At 36.6% G+C, this 26,543-nt stretch overlaps 7 protein-coding genes across 7 annotated transcripts in view; 5 read left to right on the top strand and 2 right to left on the bottom strand.

The window, feature by feature from the left end:
- PHYBLDRAFT_137534 (hypothetical protein) overlaps positions 1 to 759 on the top strand; it is a 3,118-nt gene extending 2,359 nt beyond the window's left edge. Inside the window, exon 4 of the mRNA XM_018429861.1 lies at positions 223 to 759. Coding sequence (XP_018284000.1) covers positions 223 to 642 — 420 coding nt within the window. The 3' untranslated portion in view covers positions 643 to 759. The remainder of the gene's footprint in view (positions 1 to 222) is intronic.
- Positions 760 to 1,717: 958 nt separating this feature from the next.
- Positions 1,718 to 8,573, top strand: PHYBLDRAFT_95900 (hypothetical protein; the record flags this gene model as incomplete). The annotated part of the gene is made up of 20 exons (XM_018443927.1): positions 1,718 to 1,869; positions 1,925 to 2,062; positions 2,111 to 2,221; positions 2,298 to 2,722; positions 2,759 to 2,838; positions 2,932 to 3,145; positions 3,217 to 3,375; positions 3,441 to 3,511; positions 3,569 to 4,535; positions 4,600 to 4,918; positions 4,979 to 5,301; positions 5,363 to 5,495; positions 5,543 to 5,647; positions 5,750 to 5,870; positions 5,930 to 6,466; positions 6,550 to 7,068; positions 7,133 to 7,634; positions 7,700 to 8,031; positions 8,077 to 8,379; positions 8,442 to 8,573. Coding segments are annotated over 20 exons (5,643 nt in total), but the record flags the coding sequence as incomplete, so codon positions are not given.
- A 2,227-nt stretch (positions 8,574 to 10,800) lies between these two features.
- On the bottom strand, positions 10,801 to 14,931 carry PHYBLDRAFT_128763 (hypothetical protein). The gene is made up of 15 exons (XM_018429242.1): positions 14,744 to 14,931; positions 14,524 to 14,673; positions 14,433 to 14,473; positions 14,225 to 14,347; positions 14,006 to 14,142; positions 13,847 to 13,901; positions 13,399 to 13,756; positions 12,920 to 13,206; positions 12,248 to 12,824; positions 11,795 to 12,135; positions 11,608 to 11,701; positions 11,467 to 11,540; positions 11,234 to 11,291; positions 11,064 to 11,132; positions 10,801 to 11,007 (listed from the first exon to the last, which is right to left on the bottom strand). Exons 1-9 carry the CDS (start codon positions 14,862 to 14,864, stop codon positions 12,597 to 12,599), a joined length of 1,500 nt encoding a protein of 499 aa, XP_018283998.1. The 5' UTR covers positions 14,865 to 14,931; the 3' UTR covers positions 10,801 to 11,007; positions 11,064 to 11,132; positions 11,234 to 11,291; positions 11,467 to 11,540; positions 11,608 to 11,701; positions 11,795 to 12,135; positions 12,248 to 12,596.
- Positions 14,932 to 17,542: 2,611 nt separating this feature from the next.
- On the top strand, positions 17,543 to 18,512 carry PHYBLDRAFT_99542 (glycoside hydrolase family 17 protein; the record flags this gene model as incomplete). The annotated part of the gene is made up of 2 exons (XM_018444099.1): positions 17,543 to 17,876; positions 17,962 to 18,512. Coding segments are annotated over 2 exons (885 nt in total), but the record flags the coding sequence as incomplete, so codon positions are not given.
- A 979-nt stretch (positions 18,513 to 19,491) lies between these two features.
- On the top strand, positions 19,492 to 22,038 carry PHYBLDRAFT_189441 (C2H2-type zinc finger transcription factor). The gene is made up of 8 exons (XM_018439663.1): positions 19,492 to 20,141; positions 20,273 to 20,343; positions 20,422 to 20,513; positions 20,617 to 20,727; positions 20,833 to 21,033; positions 21,276 to 21,418; positions 21,541 to 21,721; positions 21,781 to 22,038. The coding sequence occupies exons 1-8, from the start codon at positions 19,499 to 19,501 to the stop codon at positions 21,980 to 21,982; spliced, it is 1,644 nt and encodes a 547-aa protein (XP_018283996.1). The 5' UTR covers positions 19,492 to 19,498; the 3' UTR covers positions 21,983 to 22,038.
- Positions 22,039 to 22,258: 220 nt separating this feature from the next.
- On the bottom strand, positions 22,259 to 23,615 carry PHYBLDRAFT_156751 (hypothetical protein; the record flags this gene model as incomplete). Its single annotated transcript, XM_018433513.1, has 6 exons — positions 22,259 to 22,431; positions 22,518 to 22,729; positions 22,821 to 22,972; positions 23,120 to 23,216; positions 23,315 to 23,443; positions 23,512 to 23,615. 6 exons carry the CDS (start codon positions 23,613 to 23,615, stop codon positions 22,259 to 22,261), a joined length of 867 nt encoding a protein of 288 aa, XP_018283995.1.
- Positions 23,616 to 23,972: 357 nt separating this feature from the next.
- Positions 23,973 to 25,376, top strand: PHYBLDRAFT_175692 (hypothetical protein; the record flags this gene model as incomplete). Its single annotated transcript, XM_018437552.1, has 6 exons — positions 23,973 to 24,122; positions 24,193 to 24,366; positions 24,508 to 24,664; positions 24,759 to 24,841; positions 24,920 to 25,097; positions 25,213 to 25,376. The coding sequence occupies 6 exons, from the start codon at positions 23,973 to 23,975 to the stop codon at positions 25,374 to 25,376; spliced, it is 906 nt and encodes a 301-aa protein (XP_018283994.1).
- Positions 25,377 to 26,543: the final 1,167 nt, after the last annotated feature.

Below are 26,543 nucleotides of genomic sequence, written 5' to 3'. Positions count from 1 at the left end.
TTTGGGGGGGGGGGGGGGTTGTGAGTTACGATTTTGTTAGACAACCAAAATCATGGTTCAAATGTTACATGGAAATATCATATTTTTATGGCGAATGCTGCACTTGCTCTGAACCTTGATTTTTTGTCCAACAATAGAAAATAGGGTTTTGGTATGCGTTATAATGCGTGAGAATAGTAAATATCAGTGCAAAAAAAATTAAACTTGTTTTTGGAATTTTAGTGGGGACAAGCACATATGCAGGCACGATATGCTATCTTGAACACAATGCTTAAATCTGGTCAAGGATTTGTTGAAATCAAGCAAATCAAGGATTCTAATGGAGAAGAAACACTAGAGATTCATTTGGATCGTTCCAAAATTAGATCCGTCGGCGCACCTGCCGTTGCTGTGTTTTTGAATAAGCTTCAGGTTTACAAGGCTATGGCCGCCGAAAAATTAGGCACTCAGCTTTACCTTGAAGCTACCAGTGTTCCTGAAAAGTGGGCCACTCACATGCGTGACATTGTACTCCGTAATAAGCAGCCACGCAAGGTGTTTGTCCAAGCGAACACATTCATTGAGAATGGAAAGGTTGTTTTGAAGGATTATGAACCCACACCTGTCGGAATGATCCAGAGTTATGTTGAACGTAGAGTATAAATTGAAAGGAAAAGCTCTGTATTTAAAGAGACTAGCAGGCTTGTTGTATTGCCATTTTATACTAGTTCTTTTGTATTTTGTATTGAATATATTACCAAACATTGTTGCATACCGATCTTTTTGGAAAATAGTTATTTTGTGGAATTGTAATCATTTCCACTCATGCTGTTCACTTGATTAGGTAGATTGAAAGAACCTTCAATGTTAAATATTAATTTTATCATTGGTGTAAAAAACTACTCGCACTATTTGTATACCTTAATAATTTATTCCAAATTATAAGCAAATCAAACCAAAGTAAAATTAAAGAACTAAATACAAAGTGAATGCTATCATCATACCATGACCATTATATATATATAGTGGATCGATCATTCCAGATACATCTTATTTATCTATCTTGTTATCGTGTAAAATGGCTTTAGGCTAAACACTAGTACAGTAATGAGTATCTTTTTTATATTAAAGTGCTGTTCATTGGATTATGTACAGATTATATTTATTTTATAAAGGAAAATATGAAGAGAAAGCTCTGATTAGAGTTTCAATTTAGAAGCACCCTAATATCAGCTGTACATATATAGATATCCAAGTGAATTGTAATTGTAGAATATTTATCTCATTGGCTTAATTCCTTCATATCCGAAATATTATGAACAATGACAAATACAAACTATAAACGTACCTACAATACCAGACATTGATGGATAAGGATAATTAATTTTCCAGTACTTCTTTGGATATATTAAACTTGAACCTACCGCAGTCAACCATAAAATACACATTCGGCTAGTTATTTTGCCATGCACCTTATGTATGCTTAGCGAATATACTACATTTAAATCTAGGGCTATCAAAGGGTGACGAATCTGGCTGTACGCGTCATATTTTTTCTGAAAGAAGTCATGCGGAGTGGACCTGTATAAAAGGCCGAACTCCTTGTAGTTCGCTCTCCTGTTACGCATTGCATTTACTATACACGCGGTGCGTTTCTATGCAAAAATCGGAAACAATAAGTGGGAGCAGGACCATTGCGTCCATACCTCAATCCGTCATAGATGACGATAGCCATCACACAATGTATTATAGTCAGGCCTTGCCTTACGCTCATTTACTTGGCGGAGAGGCAGAGCAATGGTTAGAGACAATTTGTACAAATTTAGCGATCGCAGTCAGAGCCCAGGACTACCAGTCTGGAGTTGTTGCTTGGACAAGACGCCTATGCAGGTAATATAGACAAGATCGCCAGGATCGAGACCTTGAAATTCTAATATCGTTCTAGCTATTTGGACATGAAGCATGCTCTTTCTCGAGATGTTCGAGCTAATCTAGCAAAAATCATGTTCGATTTAACAATTGCCCCTGGAATGGACACTGCTTTAATCGAATTGTGGGCGAATCTATGTGTACGTCTGATAAGGTAAAGTTTGCGATTGATGACCATCTTCTTTGTCTAATGGAAATACAGAAAGACAAAACGGCTCGGTCCAGAAGACCTGACATTGCCATGGAGGCCTTTATACGAGCGCATTGACAAATCAATCTTTCCTAAATCACGACAAAGGACATTAATCTCAGAGTCGTAAGTGGATTTGCAAATAGATAAAAAAACGAACAAGACATAATAACCTCCTGATCTATGGTATTGTCAACAGCAAGCATATGGGTTCTGTTCTACGTCTTGTGGAGCATTGCCAGAGATTTTTTGAACCTTCAGCTACTCAAGAAATTCTGGACGAATTTTTGCCTAAATTTACAACCCATTCAATTGCTGATGCGATTTTAGCTCAAGGTTATATCGTATTGTTCCTTCCCGTAGTAGTTCCAAAGCATTCGGTCACACACCATCAACTCTCAAATACGTCCATGACTCCAAAAGCTTATTTACCAACAATCTTCTCAATGTGGTCCATCTTCACATGCTCCACTACGTATGATGCACAGTTCACCGACCTTATATCGCGCATTGCAGAACACAATACCGACACAAAAGATTGGCAGGAAATTGGACTTTTTACCAAACAGCAGATCAAGACAGTATTCACTGTTTGTCTACGTATGATGAATTTACCGGTTGGAAGTCGTGGAGATGGTAGTCTTGGTGGTAGTGCAGGAGGTGGAACTACAGGCTATGGAAATAATGGGCTCAAAGTGGATATTAGAGCAGGGAATTCCTTATTCCTTAGAAGAAAACCAGTAAGTGGAAGATAAAGAAATTGCTTTTATTTGGAAATATGAGGATTGAAATTGACCATGATTAAATAACAAAAAATGAACGGATTGTAGGAGAAATTTAAGTCATTGGCTCGTCTAATGGTCTATACAATGTTTCCTGAGAATCACCAAGATGGCACTGAGTCATCGTTTACTCTCTCTTGTCTCGGAGAGCTGATTCAGGCTATTGAGCTTTATTACCATCCGTCTAACCATGGCTCTTGGTCTTATCCCCTTGCTGTATTTGCTTGTCACTTATCTTCAGAATTCTTAAAGCGGTGGAAGCAAGGTAATCGAAGGCTAACATATACTGTTAGCTAATGAGGCAAATATTAAACAGATCTTTTTATTCCCCTATAGAAAGAGATGACGATTGTAATACACCAGTGGAGCGTAGATTAACATCAGACCTTCGCAGAGAATTTGTATTGATTCTTCGCCCTGTAATTTACCTCAGCATGTTCGGAAAAGATCATTATACAGTCGGTGCAAGTCAATCTACTCTCACATATCTATCTTGTAAGAGCACAAATATTATGTAGTGCTTCCTACTGGCTAATACATATCTATTTTTTTTCTTAAAGGGTTGGAACCTACATTGATTTTCCCCGGATTGTTTGAGCGGATATATCCCTCTCTCGAAACGTTAACAGAGGTGAAAATGATAGCTTAATTAAATTTTCATAAACACTAATGAAGGACAATATCGCAGACCCACAGAACAGCAAGTGCACTCAGTATCCTTGCCGATATTGCACTCCCAATGCTTTCACGCGATCATTATCCTGCAGGCGGAAAACATTTGCTTCCTCTACTTCATTTAGCTACACCTGGTATTGACATGAATGATCCAATGAAAGCCATGGGAGCATTGATGTTCATAGCTACTGCTGTTATGAGTGTCCCAATCAGAGACTTGACAGACGGAAATAGCTATTATAATCCTGCTGTTGACGGAGAATCTCATTACGATGAAATGGATATTGATGACGAGAATCATGTGAAAGAGCTTCCTCGTGAAGTAGAAGATCAACTCTGCAAGGCGACAACAGGTCAATTTGAAGAATGGCTCGCCAAATTCTTAAGAAGAGTGTTTACCATATTTGAGAATTTGCCTCAACATGACAGAAAAAAACAGGGCGGTGCTATGGAAGCTGGTGTTACGCAAATGCTTTTGCATGCATGTGATGTGGTGTTTGGGCAACTGTCCGATAATTTATATGATCTGGCTCTAAGAATGGTTGTTGAGTTTGTTAATGACCAGGTCATTCCCAATGCAGTGCGTACGACTGGATTGTTGTGCGATTCAATTACATCTGCAAACGTCAAAAAGGCAGCCAAACATTTTATTCCTCTCTGTATTGCTAATATTAGGACCGAGCTTGACTATGGCGCATCTTCAACTATTACCAATTCGGCTTCTTCCAATCCTATTCAATCAGACTCAACTTTGCATTGGAACCAGAACATTCTGTTTTCTGTTGTCTCTATGCTCGGTCCAGAAATTCTGAACTATAAGACAGAGATTATCGATATTGGTCACGAAATGATTGCGAAGTGTCGTAGTCGTAGGGGTGTTATGTGGACAGGAAAGTTCCTTCGTAATGTTCTCAAGGGATTGTTGGAAACCTATCCCAAAGATTTTAGAAATCTTAAACCAGAAGAATGGAATAATAAAGGTAATAGTAGAAAAATAAAATCTGGTAATCAAACAAATCGGGAAAATAAACCTTGGACCTCTAGATCTCATGGGCAATTCACATTTATTGTGGGGAAAGCCTGGTAATCCGAAAGACCTTGCCATCGACTGGCATACACCCAATGAAGATGAAAAGAATTTCGCGCTTGAATTTCTTGACACCTTCCTGACACCTTCTCTAAGACGCCTGGAAGAACTTATCAGTGACGATCCCAACGTTGTCAAGCCTACCAGTACACATGAACTCACTAATGAATTTTGCAGACATTTGGCAATTGTTCGTAACTGCCTTATGGGAAGCTCTACAATGGTGAAAGACGATGGCATTGATGAAGAAAGTAAACCTGAAACAATTGATACAAGGTACATATACATTTTTTTAACATGCTACATTATGACTTAAAAAAAACCACTTAATTTTAGTGACGACGAAATCGTGAACCTCAGAGCAGCCCAGAGACTTGTGGCTGGATATGCATTTACCGGAACTGATCCAAGAACTGAAAAGGCTCGAGCAATTCGAAAAAACATAGGAGAGCTTCTTCACAAGATAGCTCTTTACTTCAAAACACATCGTGAAGATGATGTTGAAAGTATCAAAATCGTTATTAAGATCACCCGAGCTTTCTTGACCGAACGCGGTGTTGAAAAGGCGTTATATGAACGAAGCAAAAATGGCTACAACTATGCAAAGGGTCTCGGAAAGACCCCTTTGAGCCACAAGAGCTATCCTCGTAATTTACTAGGTAAAATTTAAAATGTGTATCAGATTATGGATATCTAGGACTTAAATTTTGTAACTACTAGTCCGCAGAGCTTATAATCATCACTTGCTCCGCCTTCGACAAAACTTCCAAGGCAGAGTTCGAACAGAATTCCATGATAATCTACTCCAGGATATTCTTGACTTGTCTTTGAGCTCATATGCAGAAATTAGAAAGTATGTGCTGTTTTTGTAAATAGAGTTGATTCTTACTTTATATTCAGGATGAGTCAAAACGCGCTCAGCGCTTCGGCTCGGTACTTCTTGGGAGCAAAGTATATGATTATGCCAACGATACTCGAAGCCCTTGAGCAAAAGAACGACAGTAAGTAACCCCGTTATAACTCCAATCGAAGAAAATATTTAATACTACGCGTAAGGATCTTAATTTAACAAAAACTACCTGTAGCTGACAAGACAAACAGCGCAAGTCGAATGAAGGGATCACTTTACTTGCTGACACACAAGTCTCTTTTGATGATCTGTCTACGTGACTGGAAATTCATCTCAATGTTTGTTTTAGCCATATGCAGAGCCCAACATGAAGACAAGGTTCATCTTCATATATCTTGTTTCCTTACTCGTAACTAACACACGTCCTTTTTTTTTAGCCATCTATTCAAGAACTCATCCGTAAAGTGTTTGTAGACTATGTGTCACATTACAATACATTCTCTTTCCGAGCAATTGTACCCAACGACATCAACATTTCACTGGAAAAATTGTATCCTTCTGGTGCTGCAATCCAAAAGACGAAAGCACTTGAAACCAAAGTTACTGAAAGACAGCAAAACCAAATACAATCCTACCATCAACTGATACAATCTCTGTTGGATGTTATGAAAGACAAAAAAGTTCATTGGCGGTATGCTACCATGGCTGCCAACTTCTTGGAGCTCTTCTTGCGCCCTGAGATGGCCCCAACAGCAGGACTTGCCGAGTTTGCCAATAAATGTGCTCTATCTGAGTTACCTCCTTTACGTCGTATTGGAGTTGGTGCCACAACACAATTGTTGCTTTATATCAAACAGAGAACCTTTGCAGAGGGTGATCAAGACTTACTCATCACAAAAAGTACCCGTAACCCTTTAAAGCGCATCATTTCAGTTGATGGTAAAAATACTCATATGTCACAGAAGCTTTTGGAGGTTTCCTGTCAACATATAACCGTGGAAAATGCAAAGACAAGGTAATTTATCAAATTAAAACTTACAGAGGATAACGTGTTAAGTATTTTTGTGTGAGTAGTCTTCTTGTCGACAGAACAACTACAGGATGGTATGTTTGGCCAAAGACGTATGAAGCCTATGAAATCTGTACAGACGAAACAATCCCTACGGTTGATCCAGAGAGTCAGGAAGCTTATAACGAACTCAAGAAAGCATTTTTATCTCTTGATTACTGGCAGAAAATGAGCGGCTATATCTCTCAAGAGACTAGTCGGAATCAAGAAGATGTTTTCACCATGTCCCACGGAAGACTGTTCTGTAGCATTTTCCAATCGTTTCAAGATGGACCTCTGTCTGTTTGCAAAGAGATTATCGAGGGTCTGTGCAATGCATCAGATCAGAAAAATCATCAAAGAGCAGCTGCGGAACTATTGGGAGGACTTGTGCGAGGTATGAAGCATTGGCCTGTTTCCAAATCTCTGAAAACTTGGGAATGGCTTGTTCCGTTGCTTCAAAAGACATTTTCAAGCATCACGCCTGACTCGCTTACTTATTGGGAGAGCTTTGTGAGATTTTGCTCAGTACGTATCTATATAGTATTAATACTTAACACAGCTTACTGGTAAAATCTAATATTTTTTGAAGTCTGACCATGATCCTAGACGTATTCGCCCTCTAATTGATTTGGTTCTCAAGGCAGAGTTTGATCCTACATCGGACGCTGCATTTTCTGAATCCAGAAAGTTACTTCTTGTGCGCACTTTGATGACTTCTTTGAAGTGGCGCATGTTACCTTTTAGCGACCGTCTTTTGGAAACATATCTTTGTAACCTTCAACATCCTTACAAACAAGTTCGCGAAGTTATTGGTGGAAATATCAACGAAATTATGCAAATACAATGGGTTCCGGCCCTCCCTTCCGTTGAGGCTCTCATGTCTTCTAATGCACGTGAAAAACAAGACGGTGTAGGAAATGTCCCATTTTCGTTGGCCGAACAGGGACAGGAGAAGCACATCCAAGATGTTATCAAGCACTTGGATCATTGGTTGGCGGAGGCTGAGAAGAGATCTACAGTGGGTTCTAGTGATTATACCAATGCAAGCAAGACAGGCAAGTTATTCCAAGATATATACAAAATTATGAATTGTTCTAACCTGTATGTAATTTAATAGTTCTGTGTTGGCTTCATGAAGCTGTAAAGCATTGGCGAGTGGCAGGTACACTGCCATACGTCCTTCCTTTTATGCCGCGTCTCTTTAAAATGCAAGAGATGAACGATGATCAAGATCTACAGCAGATGGCAACACGTGTACTACATTTAATGGCTCAACTATCATATCCTCCATCAATGGTACCCCAGCTGATTCAGCAGTTTATTGATATTCTCAAAACGTCTTCTAGCTGGCATATTAGAATCCGTGCTTTACCAGTTCTGCAGATCTTCTTCTTCAAGCACTTGTTTGTCATGGATGGAGATCAGATTTTGCGTATTATGGAGATAATAAGTGCGATGTTACTTGATCCCCAGATTGAGGTAAGGGTTGTATAAATAATGCTAGATACTTAAAGGCACACAAAATTGTTTTAGGTACGGCAAATGGCAGCTGTTACATTAGGTGGTTTGGTCCGATGCTCTCAAAGAGATGCGATTGATTCTCTGAGAAAGCGCTTTTCGGCTCAGCTGGATACTAGACTTCCAAAGAGAAGAAGACACCCGACGACTGGAAAAGTCATTGAACCTGCTGGATTCGCAGAGGCTATGCTTAGTAAGCATGCAGGCGCCCTTGGTCTTTCTTGCCTAGTGAACGCATTCCCTTACGAAGTTCCCAAATGGATGCCATTTGTTTTGTGCGAGTTGGCCGGATGTATGTCAGACCCTGCCGAAATTCAAGTAAGAACACAATGAAAATAAGTGATTATAACTACTTTCTAAACAGGATATGTTTTTTTTAGTCAACTGTACGCAAGACATTTTCTGACTTTAGGCGCACACATTCTGATGCTTGGCATGAAGACATGAACAAATTTACTGAAGACCAGTTGTCTATGCTAAGCGATATGCTGATTTCTCCCTCATACTATGCCTAGATTATACAAAAAGATAGACTTTTTGTCAAATGAATTCCTTCTACTTGCTCATTTTATTTTACTTTGATACTAATTACAAAATGACTGACTTTTGATCAGATACCTTTTAAATTCAATATATTAATATATTATATGATATGATCAGAGTTAAATATCAAATTTTCTGGATTTGTTCCAACGTTGCATTCACACAATTGTGATCGAAAGTAATATATATTATGGGATGAATTTTATCATCGTGCCCAAGTCAAGTCGTACTTTATGGCAGTGAAAAACAGCATGTATAATATATGTAAAAAATAATGAGAAAAGAAACTAATCTATAAGAGCATCGTTATCAATTTAGTGTTTACTTTTCTATTCAAAAATCTCAAAACAAAAATTTGACATATTCCGTTGTGTCATGATGTGATATCTTTCTCTTTTTCTGCCCTTATTTCTTTGTAGTTTTTATCCCACCTACACCTAAATTTTGCCCAAGTAGCGCTGAAAGGCTACCAAAGATAAATAAGACTTTCATTAAAAAACTACCACCCATATATTGGACTATATTAGAGAGATACAGTAATAATCAAGTATTACAACTTTTCTGTTTCAAAATTGTAAATTAAGATCACCTTCCTAGTTTCTCTTTCCCTTTATCTTTTATAGCCGACTATACACTTACTTTCACAAATCAATGATCATACTTTCGTTACATTCTTTATTCAATTATTCATTGCACCAACTTAACATCTTTTATATTTAGCTTCTTACTTTTTTATCGATAAAATGTACTTTTGTAACAATATCAAAAAAAGGTAATTAATATCTCACCGTAGAGTACTTTTAAATAACGTAAAGAATACTTTAAAGTAATTAGAATTTAAAAATATAAAGATACCATAAAGTCTTACAGTCTTTTTAAGCTTTATACAGTCAAAGCTCGGTATAGTGATATTCGATATAGTGATAATTTTTTGGAAAATTTGGGCCCGTGCCTGCTTATTATCACTATTTTTCGATATAGTGATAGTGATAAAATTTGAATCCACCAGTATCACTATATCGAGCTCTGAGTTTATTTTTGTACTATAAAAAAATAAATGTAGTATATATTTTATTTAGCATTTTAAAGCAAGCCCAGTTTCTTAGACAAAATACTATAAATCCTATTAGAAAACAGTAGTCACTCACAACGGCATTAGAAATATCACTAAATAATGCGCGGAGTAAGAAAAAAACACGCTCGATATAGTGATAGTGATAAAATTTCTGTCCACCATCCATATCACTATATCGAGCTTTGACTGTATACGTAAATTATCTTGTACAAAAAGGCATACTCTACTTTATATATGTGAGTTAGAAATTCAGAAATATATATCATTGGCTGAAAATAAAAATGTCATTTTGGCCGCACTGCTTAAATACTGAGACTTTATCTTTAACAAAAATATTTTTGCAGAAAAGTAGCAGATATCTCACCACAAAGATTTTGTAATAATAATAAGCACATCTATTAGCAGACAGCTTTCAAAATATATTAAGATCCCAAAAAGCCTTATAGTTTTCTAGCTTTAGATATAAAATATATACACTATAAAAAGATACACTCTATGTTACACGCACACATCAATGTAAAACCCAATACTTTTTATTATTGACCAGAAAATAAGGACATTTTTTGAGCCTCCTTACTTAAATGTCGAAACTTCATCTTGTTTAAAAAAAATTTTTTTTTGCAGAAAAGTAGAAGAAGTCTCACCGTAGAGAGTTTCTAAATAGTAAAACGAACATCTCAAAAGTAGCAGAATTCAAAGCAATTAAGATCACATAAAGCCTTTTGGTTTTCTAATTTTACATATAAAAATTGTCTTTTATCAAAAAAAAAGTGTATCCTAAGTTTAGTCAGTTATTTTTGCTTATTACTACCTTTACTACAAGAGATATAAAAATGAGCCTTTTATTTTAGCAAATTTTTCACTTTATACACTCTTCATAGTTAGGCCTTGTACGCATTGAATGAAATGAAGAGCATTTTATTTTTCCCTCCACTTATTTAAAATCACCACACATACACATACATACATACATACATACATACATACATACATACACATACATACACACGACATTTTTTTTCTTCTTCTGTGTGACAGTGAGTGGCTGAGTCGCCGGGGCAGAAATCCGTTCTTGGTATAGCCAAACAAAGGACGACCTGGCGTTATTCCTTTCGTATTACCATCATCTTAATCATGTCTTCTCGAGTATTTGTTGGTCGTCTTGCACGCGACGCAAGAAGTCGTGATTTAGAACGTCTTTTCAAGGGCTATGGCGAAATCCGTGAAATCAACATCAAAAGCGGTTTTGGCTTTGTTGAATTTAGAGATTCTCGCGATGCCGAAGACGTTGTTTACGATTTCCATGGAAAAGACTTCCTTGGTGAAAGGTACACCTTTCTCTTAATGATATTTATAGATTGTACATCTAACACCTTCTTTGCAGATTGATTGTTGAATTGGCCCGCGGCACTCGCCGTGGTCGTGAGGGCGGTGATGGCCGTGGCAGTGAACGGTGAGCAATGAACTGATTACTCTTATTAGTTTTTTCTTGAGGATGTGATTCGCAAGCATATTCACGCAGTTTTTATTTACTGTTCCTGCCGACGTAAACAGCAGAAAGTCCCGTTACCGTTTGTTGGTTGACAATATCCCCTCTGGAACCCCGTGGCAGGTACGAGTTCATTTCCGGCCAAGAGGACAAATGTCTACTCCGGTGCTTCCCCCCTTTGTCCATTCTACCCGAAGTCTCCTTCCCCTTCTCTATTGGCCAGCAATCTAAACATTCCCCTCCCCCTCTCCTTGGGTTCTTCCGTCTCTGCTCCAATTGTGGTCGGATGTTCTGATAGGATCTTAAAGATTTAATGCGTAAAGCTGGCGAGGTCACTTTTGCTGACGTGATCAGAGGCCGTCCTGGCGAAGGGTACGTCTACGTCTACGTCTTACAACCCTCAACAATATCTAACCCCACAAAATAATCATTTATCTAGTGTTGTTGAATTTGCACAGCGCTCTGATATGGAGTATGCTCTTCGCAAGATGGACGACAGCGAACTGAACGGTCAACGTATCTCTCTCCGTGAGGTAACTAGATGATTGATTCCATAAGCTGCATTACATCATTAGACATACACCCGTCTTCGACAATAATAATTATTATCGTTTTTGGCTATTTAGGATACCGGCAACCGTTCTTCTAGCCGTAGATCGCGCTCCCGCTCTCCCTCCCGTTCCCGTTCTCCTCGTCGTCGCTCTTCGCGCCGTGACCGCTCGCCTTCGCCTTCCCGTTCGCGTTCGCGTTCTCCTTCTGTTTCACGTTCCCGCTCTCCTCGTAGATCATCCAGTCGCCGTGATGAAGATGATAAGATGGACGACATCAAGGCTGAGGACACCAGAAGATCTCCTCCTAGAGATTTGAGCCACGAGAGATCCAGAGATGTTAGCCGTGAACGCTCTGTCAGACGTGAACGCTCGTACTCCAGAAGCCGATCCAGATCCCCTGCCGGCAGTGTAAAGAGGTAATTTTCTTTATTTATTTATTTTGATAAAATCTTTACTTTGATTGTTCAAAATGTACCTTTTTTTATAACACCATTCCTTTGTTTTTTTTGTTTTCTTTCTATCATGTAGCGTTGAAAGAGATTAGAATGGAGTTTATGATAACTTCTCACCCCCCACCCCCTCATGCTTTTATATTCACATTTGGCTTTAATGAACTTGTGTTTGTGCTCAAGATTTAACAGTGTAAGAAAAGGTTTATATCCTACAAAATACTAGCATGCTTTTGTTCCCAGGGGGTTTTTTTTTCCTTCTTTTCGACATTTTTTTTATTACAAAAAAAATAGTTCTTTTAAAAAAAATTCTTCATAATTTCCACAAAACTCAAGAAATTTTGAAAAATGTTTGTCATTTGTTTATTGAATGAAAAAAAAATGGACTTGTAAAAAAAGGGGGGGGGGGAAAGAGAGTTGTTGTAACTTTAATAGTCAGCCATATCATTGTCTTCATCAAGATCACCCTCAGCAATTTCTTGAGCCAACTCGCGTTCTCTTTCTCTTGCTTCTTCTGCACTGGCAAGCTCCTTTCTGTGAGCATCGAGAGGGAAACGCATGGCCTTGACTGCTTCGTTGTGGAGGTTCAAGCAGAAGCTGATACGCTGATGGAAAGCATGCTGGGGCTCATTTGTTGAGTATATGTCGAGAATTTCCTAGATAATAAAGAAATACATCAATAAATAAATATGTATATTAAATTAAATTAGATAAAAATAATTCAAAAGTTAGATTCTATATATAAATTTACCTTGCTCTTCATAAAACCTCTGCTGTGGTCCAGAGTGGCATCAATAACACCATCTCTGATAGCCTTTGCAACAATGAATTCGGCATCTTCTTCACTATCCAGGTGGAGGCGAATACAGATGTCTCTCAGGGAGATCTTGGAATACGAGAGACTGATCATACGGATACCGGTCTTGATGACATTGTGACGCAGACGGAGGATAAGGGTAAATGTCTTATCCTTCTTAAAAACGGCGTCAAATTGAGCCAAACACTCTTGGAATTTGCTAAGATCACCGATGCGAACAGCTTATATTATCATTATTATTGTACACGCACACACACACATACACGCACACACACACACATACACACACACACACACATACACACACACACACACATACACACACACACACACATACACACACACAAACACACACAAAACATTAGTTGGGTTTGTTCATGAAAGACAAACATTTGTGTACAGATATATATTACCTTGAGTGATATGGAGATAAGGGGCTAAAGCCTTTTTAAGAATAGGTTGTCTGAAAAGCGAACGTTCAGGGATCTCGCCCATCAACAGTTGGACGACAATAAAGAACTTGTTGACAGTCTGCTGGAATCCAGCAGTGATGTTGTTTTGAGGTGCTTTTCTAATTGCCTGTGTTAGGTAAGTGTGAGCAGAGGTATAATCAAGCTGGAGTGCCTTGATGCGTCCAAGATAGTAAGCGTAGCGGGCAGCCTGGTTGTTTCCGGCGTTTTCTGAGAATGCACATTTTGAGACAAGCTTATCGGCTTGGTCGTAAAGGTTATGCACAAAGTAGTTTCGCAAAAGTAGGTTCAATAATGTAGCCTATTAAAATTATGAGAATAAATTCTATTTCTTTAGTCCACAATACCAAATTTTCTATATATGTATATATATTGTGATTGTATATTTTACCTGAGTCTCATCATCGTGTTTCAAGGTAGCTGTTCGATGAGCAGCCAACTGAAGACTGATATTTTTTGTAAAAATTAAGAGTAAAGGAAAGCGTCAGAAATAACAAATACACACACACAAATATATATAAATATTTATGTTTTATAGCAGGCTACTCACGGTCTGATCTCAGCGAGACGACCTGTCAATTCATAGAAACGTGCATGATAGAAATACACACGGGCAGCCAGCTGATCAAGAGTTCTACGGTTCAAAAGGAGTATCTTCTTGACAGTCTTGTCTGCCAACTCAGTGCCCTGAAATCAGTAATAGTATTAAGATCAATATCTCGAATTGTTTCTGTTTCTTCCTTCCTTCCAAATACTACACTAATCGAACCTTTTTAAGCTCATTCTTATCCAACAAAGTTATCAGGACATGTAAATGAAGGTAGGTGTCGATCTCAGGAAGAACTGATCCATTTTTCTCAGCTGCACTATCAACCTCCATGTCATTCGATTTCTAAAGAAGAATATTATGATGAGATATTCAATCCAAAAAGGAAAAAAAAGAGCTATCTAAAAATGGTGCCTGAATTCTCTCTCACCTCTCCAAGATATTGCAACAATTCGTTCTTCTCTTCTTCATCTATGTTATATTCTTAGATACACGAGCGAGTCGATTTCTTAATCACTTACGTGCACCATAAGTTTCAGAGATCACTTGTGCCAAAACAGGTGATGTAAGTCGACGGCGAATGGATGGCACGGTTCTCAGGACACGTGTGGTAAAGCGAGATTCTAATGTGTCTACTGCACGCTCCAAGAGTGTAAAATTGCGCTTGATTTCTATAGATTCCATTAGTAACAGCCAAATGCGATGACATTTCCTTTTCTGCAAATGCGTCTTTCTCTTTACCCGACAGTACAGCCTGATTTGTTTCCTTTGCCAGACGGAGCTGCTTGGCTTCTGCATCCTCGACAATCTCCATGGCCTCGGCCTGGTCTTTCTTTTCTTTCTTGGGTTCAGCGGTTGACATTGTAGAGGTTAAGAATAAAAAAAAACTGACTTTCAGTTCTTCCCACTTTTTTTTTCTTTTTTTTAGCCTATGCGCGTCCTTGCTCCTTTCCCTCTACGCGGCCTTGCTAATTACACCTTGTGCACAAACTCACAAGAGGCATACGTAAGAATTAGTGACGTCTGAATTCAATTGAGAATCCGAAGATAATTGTTCCCTTACAGCATAAAAGATTTTATGTCTCAAGAACAGAGCAGGGCAAAGCAGAACAGAGTAAAATAAAATAAAATAAAATAAAATAGAAGAATTATTTACAATAAATTTTTGCTATCTCCTTTCTTTAGCATATTATCTGGTACCAGCAAAAAGTATATATAATACATATATAGAATATCAAATATGGAAACGAATGAATATTCAAAAAATTGTAACTTGTCAAATGTTAAGTTTGAAGCAGGCATTTAATTTTGTGTGTGTGTGTATATCTGTATTTGCACATTTACACGGCGATTTGATAATAAATATGAACCTATCAACTCTTCCAGATAAATAAGCAAAAATGAACATGTAAGCGCCGTTATATTTATTTGTCCAATTAAAATGTGTAAAATATAAAAATATCGCAATATGTTTTACATTGAGATTATCGCGTTATACACATTGTAAAATATGGCAGGATTTAAAGCCCCGGCCTTAGATTTTTCTTTTCCCTTACAGTGAATTTGCAACCATTTCAGTGGCCAAACATGCTCCAATATATCGTTGATGATCTACTTGTACAGTGCAGGAGTAGATCAGACAAAAGAGAATATGTTTTACAGAAAATCTTATGAAGAAATAAATAAAATATTTAATCTTTGCTATCAGAGTATCTCCAAAGACCTTTTTTTTTTTAAAAAAAACATACATACTTTTCAGAGTTTATGACCGATAGTTTACCAATTTTTGTACAAGATGAATGCAAGATATTACTCAAATATGATGGTACCCAGACAACCTTTAATTGATCATAAACTGAACATATTTCTATAAATCTATCTATCTTTGGTACTTTAGTATACGTTATAAAGTCCATTTAATAAAACAAAAGCATATTTACACATGCTGTAAAGGTAGCAGCTTTTGTTTTTATTTTACAAGCATTAAACATAAAATACCTGTCGAGTTTTGTTTATGCTCCAATTTTCATTAAAACCTTATCTAGACATTAATTGTGTTTATGTATTATATACATATAAGTGTATGTATGTGTAAGGTTGTAGCAACTCGATTCAATTTGGCTTTTTTATTTATTTATTCACAAAACAATAGTATATTCTAATGACATGGGATTGAATGAGTTTCTATCCAAGACACCAGACAAGTTCTTTATGAGTGGTTGTGTTTCTAAGGCTAAAAATGATAAAACGATGATATTATTATATATCAGGTACACACAGACAAATACACGTATGCATATATATACAGTGATATGTAAATTTCTACAAGTAGATAAGTACTGTAATGTGAACTGTCAAACTGCTACATAACACAAAAAGAGGTAAACCACTTGTTTTTAAGCATGTATGAAACCAAGGCTGGCTCTATAAATTATCTATTAAAACGACTGACGTTGTAAATACAGCTTAAGCAACCATGTTTGGGAGCAAGTAACATAGCAACAAAATACGTTTGATGGGAGCATAGGCACTATATATATGTATGTATGGCGATACTATCAAATCATAGTATTGGTATAGGCGCATGTACGTTAGAATACAAACTTTTAGTATTTGTTTCGAAACTTTTGGTGAAAAAGTTCGCTTTTGATTACACTTCTTTCGTTTATCTTTCTTTTTTTTTTAATGGTTGGTTACATACAAATTCATCCTTTCTTTTCAAAAGGTAAATAAAATAAATAGAAATAAAAAGAATAGTAAGAACACATGTGTTTGGTTGTTTGATCGAGTTTTCTTTAAATAAATCTAACAAATAGAAATAATTCACCGAGCACATTTATTGTAGCTGACATTGTTTAATACCAAAAAAATCAACACACACACAGACACAGACACACACTTACTCACACGTAAACATACATATAATCTCAGTCAATGAGTAATCATATATATATAAAAAGATTGAAACAAGATGAGCAAATTTCTATTAAAAAAAGGCATGAATTTCTTATCTATCCATTCAACGCAAGTGCATAAGTTTTATAGAGAGATGTCAACATAGCAAGCGCCTCTAAAAACAAAAAACCACTAAGGCCTGAATATCTGTATAAATACAGGTTGTTCAAAACCCATGAGATCTTGATATCTCTTTCCAACTTTCCATTTATTGTTATTATTCTTAATATTGATACTATTACACTTGATTACTTGAAATTTGTTATTTGTAATAATACAATATAATATAATACAATATAATATACTATAATCATCATGATTCCTGAACACACCGATATTCCTTACAAGATCAGCTCTGAAGGCTCTATCTTGGCCGAGTCTTACAAACCAAGACAATCAAGATGCTCCTTTTCGGTGTGTCTCAAGGTTGGTGCCCTCATACTTATTGCCGGCATAGTTCTCTCCTTGGCATTTTTACCGAGTTTGCTCAGTCGAATGGTTACTCCAGCCAGAGGAAAACGTCCTACCGCCCACCCCGGGAATCTTCCAGCAAACCACACCACAACTGTAGGCCTTGGACCTCTTGATCCTCGTTTGGTACGGTCTTTCTGGGGAGTAGATTACACACCACACGGTACACAACTTCAATTCGGATGTGGAGTAACACAAGAAGAAGTTATTCAAGACTTGCGGCTACTTTACCAAATCACTCCAAGAATCAGACTCTACGGCATGGACTGCAATCAGGCCGACTATGTGCTGAACGGAATGCGGATACTGAATATAAACATGGGTGTAATTCTCACCATCTGGGTTGACAGCAATCAAACCACTTATCAGCGTCAGTATGACACCTTTTGGCGTGTTCTAGAAACCTATGGTGGCGACAATATTATTGGAGTATCTATTGGAAATGAAGGTAAAGAAAAATAAATAAAGAAAAATCACAAACTCATAATATTAATATATATATATATATATATATATATTATTTCTTTCTACAGCCTTGTTCAGAAAAGAAGTCAGTGTGTCTACACTTGTAGCTTCCATCAGAGATGTCAAAAAGAAGATGATTGCTATGGGCTATCCCAAGATTCCAGTGTATACAAGTGACATTCGCGAACTTCCTAAACTTATGCCAGAACAAGACGCAGTTCTGGACAATGTACATCCTTTCTTTGCCGGTACCCTTCCTCAAGATGCCGCAAACTGGACATGGCACTATTTTTATGGCGTTGATCAATATCCAACCATCAAGCTTGCCGAGAAATTGAACCAGACACAAACAAAGCCAGCTATGATCAGTGAAATTGGATGGCCCACTTTCCCGGAGGACGGAAGTATTCAAGCCGCCATTCCATCTGTCGAGAACCAAAAGATTCTTCTGGACACATTCATCTGCCAGGCAAACCGCCGTGGAGTTCCTTACTTCTGGTTCGAGTTCAAAGATGAGCCATGGAAGCAAGACATGTTCAACGAAACACGCGAGTCGTTTTGGGGTATTTTTGACAAAGACAACAACCTAAAGGTCTCTAGTTTACCAAACTGCACACTGCCAGTATGGAAGAAGGGAGACTTGTTCATTCCTCAACCAAAGCCTCTTGACAGCTAGATTTACCAACTTGATACTTATTATCATTTCTTTTCTTTCTTTCTTTCTTTCTTTCTTTTATAATCATTTTTTTATTTATCTATCAACCTATACATATAGCACATTTTCTTCATATCAGCATTGCCTTTTAATTGGCCATAAAATAATAATAAAAGCAATGTATTTTTCTTTGAGAAATTGTCTCATTAAATTAGTGACAATTTGACAGGATCAAAACTAAAATTAAACCCAAAAAAAAGGTGCAATTATATTTGATGTTCAAGTGCAAAAACACTCCATATTTCTACTGATCGCTCTACATGCACACATATATCTTTCCTTCATTATTTTAAAGTGTTTTTTACTCTAATTACATTTTTAGCAAATACATAGATAAGAAACCCAACTTGCATGATCCCTTACATTGTAGTTTGAATCATGTGTAGAATACTACACCCTTCTGTATTGACCCATGTGTGGGTTTGTGAGTGTATGTGTGTAATTATGTGAGTCGCCGACTCAATGGAAATTGAAATACGCATATACTCAGAACACTGAAGTTTAATACAACTTCCGCCGAACAGGTCAATGACGTGAAGCAATGTGATGGCTACATGTAATATAAATAAAATAAAATAGGAAAAAATTGTTGCTATCGTAATCACATAACGTCAGAAATAAACACTTTAGAAATATGATATTTTATGACTGTTATATATTTATAAATACATATATATATAAATGTACTTCTTTATGGTGTACAACAACGAATATTTTCTTCATTTTTACATAGCTCACCGATATTCTTATATTGGTGAGTGAAAATTGAATTTAAAAAGAAGGTCACAAATAAGAGTCATGCCATGAAAAAAAAAAGACACCGACCGACTTCCATGCTGTTCGGATTTCTTCTATCTACTTTTTTGTATTGCTCTTTTTATCTTATATTCATGTCAGACGGAGAGTGGCACACCGTTCCCGCAAAGGGAAACCATCAAACACAAGCTTCTGTTTCGCAAGGACGCAGAAAGTCTAAGCAAAGAGGAAGAGCAGCGACAGGAGGCGGAGGTGGCGGCGGAGGAACGACAGTGCCTACAAACGCAAAGCGCTCTACACACACAAAACCAAAAGCAGAGAGTGGAACTTCTGCTGGTGGTGCTGGTACTGGTGCTAGTTCTGGTACTGGAGCTACTGGTCCCAAATCGCTCGAGAGACGTAAAAGTGTACCTGTAAAGGCCTCCACAACCGAAAAAACTGTTCACATAGAGCTCAGCAACCCATACCACCTTCCCGAAAACGACGAAACAGACGAAGAAGACGAAGAAGACGAGAGCCCTGATCCGATTGATATGCCTGTCCCACCCTACCATACTACAATCATCATATCATGTCCCTTTGACAAATGCCCATCCTCGGAACCGTTCACCGATACAACCTCCCTAGTATCGCACCTTCGCAAAGAGCATCACATTGTATTTAACAATTTACATCACATGTACATGGCCTTGGATCCATATCTGTCACAGTGGGCTAAGGAAATTCAATCAAAGTCACTTAAAGAGTATGGTCAGGAAGACAAGGAAGAGAAGGGAGGTAACCACAGATCAAGAACAGCGCTTGCATATATATAGACTTAGATAAATAGATGAGTAGAACTTGGTCATATACAAAAGGAAATGTATACATACATTTACTTACTTACTTGTATTGTATATACACAAAAGTTTATATTATTGATCCCGAACAGTGTGATTTGGATAAGAAGATCCGTGAAGAAATGCAAAGATCAAAATTGGTAAATGACATATATAGTTATTATCATTCTAATTAACTAACCAATCTATTATTCAATCACTGTATATACATTTACTAGAATGAAATTCTACAGACCCAGCAAACCGAGCGTGGTCAAGACTCAAAGCGTATCAGAAAGTGTTTATTCTGCAAGATTGTATGTGACAATAGGTAAATGGGATTGTTATTATCATTATTATTATTATTTTAAAAAAACCCCCAAGTACTATTTATTAATTTCTTGCATTAAAACTCATACACACAAATCCTCAAGACAAGCTTTGTTTAAACACATGTTTTCCGAGCACAATTTCAACATTGGTCTCCCTGACAACCTTGTTAATGTCAATGAATTCTTGGATATGTTGGAAAATAAACTTTCACAGTAAGTTTCAAATATTAACACATATATGCATATATATATATTTTATAGATAATAGAATGAGAGAAACAATCTATTAAATCAAATAATCATAATCATGATACTTAGTCTCCAATGTCTTTATTGCGAAAAGACTTTCACTAGCCCTGCTGTCCTCCGTAAGCACATGCGCAAGAAGAAGCATTTTAAGATCGCATCCAAGAACAGACAGTATGATAGATTCTATGTGATCAATTACCTCGAGCCTGGTAAAAACTGGGAGAATTTTGAGCACGACACATACGAGAGCGATGACGAAAAACGTGACGAGTAAGTATAGAATATTGTTCTTGTTATTAGTATTCTTTTTCTGGGAACGAAAAAAAAGGATGAAAAGGGAATACGTAAGATACAGAGTTGCAATAGGAAGGGGGGTTGTTGGTCTGTTGGTGAAGGCGGAGACAGGGTTTATGGATTTTGTACAATTTAAAAGATAAAAAAGAAAATCGATGAGAGAACTGTGATTATAACCATGCCTATATATAAATATATGTTTCTCTATGGATTTAAAGGTCTTGGGCAGACTGGGAAGAAGAAGAGTCTGAGCCTACAATGTGTCTATTCGATGAACAGGTTTTGCCCTCGCCGAAAGAAGCACTTGAGCACATGAAGCAAGCACACGGATTTGATTTGACTGCAATCAGAAAAGAAAAGGGTAAGTTCAATATACGTACGTACATATGTGTGTGTGTATAGAGAGATAGAGGGGAAGAAGTAAAAGAAAAATACAATAGCAAAGAGGTCTGACAAAAGAATATTTGTGATTATTATTACTAGGTTATGACTTTTATAAGACGATTGTATTGATAAACTACATTCGACATCAATCATCTCTTGCTACATGCTTTTCTTGTCATCAATCACTCCAAGACTTCTCTGACCTTGTATCACACATGACAGCCAAGGGTTGCCTCACGAAATTTGTAAGCGATGATGCCGATTTTTGGAAAGATCCAAAGTATGTATATATAAAAATAAACTCTGGAAAGATATACTAAATATTTGTGTGTTTTATAGGTATCTATTGCCTACTTATGACAATGACCCTTTGCTCACTGGATTTGGTGATGAGGAGAGTGATGTGGATGAAGATTTGGACATGCCTGATGATGAAGCCAATAAGAAATTCATGTCACTTGTAGTTACAGAGGCCCTTGAGGCTTCTGGAAAAACTAAAGCCAAAAAGGATGAACAGAAAAGTACAATTGCACAACGATAATGATAATAATGACAATAATAATAATAATAATACAATACAATAAAAGATAGTATAAGAAAAGAAGTGGTATTATATATATATTTTATAGAGTTACTTTATGGAGGATGCATAAATATATTCAGGTAAAAAAAGAGAGAGAAGAAATGTTGCCGGATTTTGACAAGTGGGACAAGGTCGAGAAAAGAGAGAGAGAGAGAGAGAGAGAGAGAGAGAGAGAGAGAGAGAGAGGAATGGGAAGAGGTGGGGGATAATAATGATAATAATACATATAGTCAATCACTTGGCAACTACAACGATAAGAGCCAGAACACATGCCACGACTGTAATAATAAGTAAGAGACAGCACATATTCTTTCTAGCACTCTTTTGATGGCGATTGGCTACAGTAAGCTCGTCGGCTGCCTGGCGTGTGTTCTGTGCAATATTGAGCACATTTCCATAAATACTTTCTAAAAAAGATATGTATGCAGCATATATCAGCCATTAATATACATACATACAACCAATTATATTTAATCTAGTTGCACCAACTTACGAATCCCGCTTTCTTGCTCGTTCACTAGCATGCCAAGATCACGAAAGATCTCATTGAGTTCAGTGATACCTTGCTCAATACCTTGGATTTCACCTTCCCGCTCAGAAATCAGCACCTCATTGTACTCAATTTCATTATCAAGTGTCTGTAACTGAAGGCGTCTTTGAGCATCATCCATTAACGGCTGAGACTCTTGTTCCATAATCTCCTCTCTAATTAACGCATAGTAGCAATGAAAAGGGAATAATAATAAGAATTAGTTGGAATGGCATATCCTTTTCTTTTTGTTCTTTAGTAACTTACGCGGCATTCGATTGGAGCATTGCAGTTGTAGCTTTTGCTTTGTCAATATATTCACGCTGTTTACTCGCGGAAATTCTTTGAATCTTTTGGAAATCTGCCAAAACCTTTTGAAAATCTTTGGAGAGTTTCTGCTGTTCCAGTTTACGTTGACGCTGAGCACACAGACGCATGCAAACACACACATACACACATAAGAAGAAGAAGAGAGGAGAAGACAAAATTTAGACTACTTTTATCACTCACACCAAGTTTGCTGTTCATTCATTCATTAATTTTTTGTTTTTGTTTTTATTACTTACAGCCTTTCGACTATCTCCAGACTGGTACTGAGAAAGACTCTTGATATCGTTGGTTGAGTCTTTGATGAGTTCTCGGGTAGATTCTGTAACCTCATGTCTAAAGTCAAAAGTTAACACAACAGATAATAATAATTATAATCATAATGTTAAATAACCAAATTTGCTTAATAAAAAAAAAAGAAAAGAAAAACTTACAGTTTATTTCTTATATCAGAGCTATCCTTTGGTGTTCCAAGAAAGTTGACTAGTCTTTCGATACTTGAGATATTTCCATTAATATGAAACACTTGCTGAGACACTTGTTGGGTGAGGGCTTTGTATTCCCTGTCGTCATCTTAAAAAATAAAATAAAACGTAAAGTACAAATTGTCATTCAATTGTTGTAAGATTGCGTTTCGTAATCACCATCTTTACCTCCAAGTAAACCTTCCGAATGACGAACTTGTCTGCCATTTCCTGCAGAGCCAAACCCTTGTTCCAAGTCATTAAAAGACATCTTATATAAGTATATCTGTCTTTTGGTGTTCTTTGGTTCTCTCTTTTTTTTTTAAAAAAAAAGGTTCGGATATCTCGGACTTTTTTTAATTTTTGGAAAGAAGCATAGACGTTCGGAAATAAGCTCCTCACGTCACAGTCATGTGATCCAGGTGACTCTACACAAGTGACTACTCCCTTTCAAAGTCATATTTTTTACTTTTTTCTTTGCTTCTTTACTTACATACATACATATATATTATATTATATTCTATTATATATATATATATATATACATATTCATATACATATTCTACTAGCACTGCTATACATACATACACACACACATACCGAAATAATAAATAATTAAAAGTTTACAATGGCGCCATCGATCCGACCATCCGATTTGAAGAATAAGCACAAGCGAGAAGATCTTTACCAGAAACAGAAATTGGAGAAGCAGAAAGCAAAATCATTGAGAAGAAAACAACTTGCAAAAGAAGAAGGAAAAAACCCAGAACTTAAAGAGGTGCGAAAAAAAGCAAAAAAAAGCAAACAAACAAACAAAAACTGATAATGCATTTTATTTTATTATTTAGAAACGTCTTCAAGAAAATGTTCCAAAAACCCTTGAGAATACCCGAGAGAACGATGAGACGATGGTAGAAAACGATGAGGAAGTAGCTCAGGATGAAGCCATGGATGAGTTGGCAAGTTATTTTACTGGAAAAGAATCCAAGGTTCTTGTTACATCAAGCAAGTCTCCTTCTCCCGTGAGTATATATATATATTTATATATATATGAATAACAAATAGAGAAATAGAGAGAAAGCAAGATTATTTTGTAAGGGAGACTGTGAATGGATCTTAATCTCTCTAAATATATAAACTTTGTTGTTTTGTTTTGGTTATAGGCATGTTATGATTTTTGTGCAGAGTTGGTTTCAATCTTTCCCAATGCCAAGTTTGGAAAACGTGGACCCAAGCACGAATTACGGCAGGTTATTGACGTCGCAAAAGAAAAGGAGTTTACAGATCTTTTGATTGTGAATGAAGACAGAAAAATACCAAGTAAGTTTATTGGATCCACGATTAATTAGAGATTACTGGTAATGGAATTGAAATTAAATGCTTATATTTGTGCCTGTCTCTTTGATTGTTATAGATGCCGTTACATTAATTCATCTTCCCGATGGTCCTACTGCATACTTCAAGTTGACAAGCTTTGTGCCTGCCAAGAAGCTTCCTGTAAGTAAAAAAAAAACATAATCATACTCATACTCATAATAAAATTAATAAATTGTTGTTTTTATCATTTTGTTATAGAACCATGGTCGAGTTACTGCCCACAACCCAGAAATTATCCTCAATAACTTCAACACTCGACTTGGCCACACTGTTGGCCGTATGTTCCAAGCATTGTTCCCACACGTTCCTGAATTCCAAGGCAGACAAGTCGTTACTTTCCACAACCAGCGTGATTTCATTTTTGTTCGCCGTCATCGTACGTATATGAATACATATATATATATTGTATAAATGCACAAAAAATACCATATTCATTCATTTATTCATTCGTACTAATTTCAAATATCTCTATAATTCAATTTAATATCTAGGCTATGTGTTTAGAAATGAAGAAAAGGTTGGCCTGCAGGAACTTGGTCCTAAATTTACTCTGAAACTTCGATGGTTGCAAAAGGGTGCTTATAAGCGCGACGGCGAATATGAATGGATGTTCAAGCCAGAGCTTGAGACCAGCCGTAAACGTTTCTTCCTTTAAACAGCAACAACAGCAACAACAATCAAAAAATAAAATCATCGACAACAAGAACAAAAAAATATATATATACATATACATACACAAGCATCACCTTTGAAGAAGAAGAAGAAGAAGAAGAAGAAAAAATTACAAAATTACTTCGCATAAACAATAGAAAACATCAAAATCAAATAAACGATCAATTTCAAATTTCCATTCAACAAAATAAATACAAAATCCGTGTAGAACACCAAAAAATGGGAAATTTAGCTTTATCTATGATTTGCTATTATTTTTTCTCTTTATATATATATATGTATAAGCTGTAAAGGTGCTTCTGCAGAAATAGACTTACATAGAACACATAGAGACAGATGTTTATCCCTTTAAGCTTCTTTTACTTCAGTACAGTCTTGAATATGTTTTATTTATTTATTTATGCGTAAAATATCCACTCAGTATTTCATTATCAAGCTGTTCAAATACAGACTGTAACTCTTGAAAGAATGAGAATTAGGTGTCTGGGGAGAGATAGATAAACACACAAAGTGTGAAGACAAAGTAGTAAGCCAATGCGTGCAATGAATATATTATGTTTTCTCAGGACACTAAGTTTTGCCCTGAAGGATTAGAAAGACACCAGGCCCCAGACATATAGCCACAACTGATTATTCCGGCTATATAAAAATGTCATACCCCACCGGGAAACGTCGTTCCCATAAGATTGCTGATTCAGAAATGAGAAAATCAAAACGTTTTTGAGATAATTTCAGGTTAAGTTTGAGAAACTTCTTTCAAGTATGTGATCCGTAATTTCCAAACAATTTTTTCTTTGTATTGTTTATTGATTGAACTGTCCACCCGAAGGCGTAATTTCCAAACAATGAAATTATGATAATTCTACAAGTTCATGCCCTCTCTATTTTTAAAAGATAGACTTTCTCAAATTTAACCCGAGACTATCCCAAATACGTTTTGATTTTCTCATTTTTGAATGCAAAACTTAGTATTACCATTTCTTTAGAGAGAGAAAAAGAGTGACCGCCTAATTTTTATGGGGAAATAATGAAGCATGGAAAATTGGACAAAAAAAAGAATCAAAAAAGTCACGTGCCTAACTTGTTTACATTTTTACCAGTAAAATTCTTACAAACTTTCACTGCTTAAAATTGTAACAAACTCAGCATA

This window comes from Phycomyces blakesleeanus (genome assembly GCF_001638985.1).
Source record: "Phycomyces blakesleeanus NRRL 1555(-) unplaced genomic scaffold PHYBLscaffold_40, whole genome shotgun sequence".
In the NCBI taxonomy this organism is placed as follows: domain Eukaryota; kingdom Fungi; phylum Mucoromycota; class Mucoromycetes; order Mucorales; family Phycomycetaceae; genus Phycomyces; species Phycomyces blakesleeanus.
Note: the sequence above shows the minus strand (reverse complement) of the source record. Positions and strands in the feature narration are given on the sequence as shown.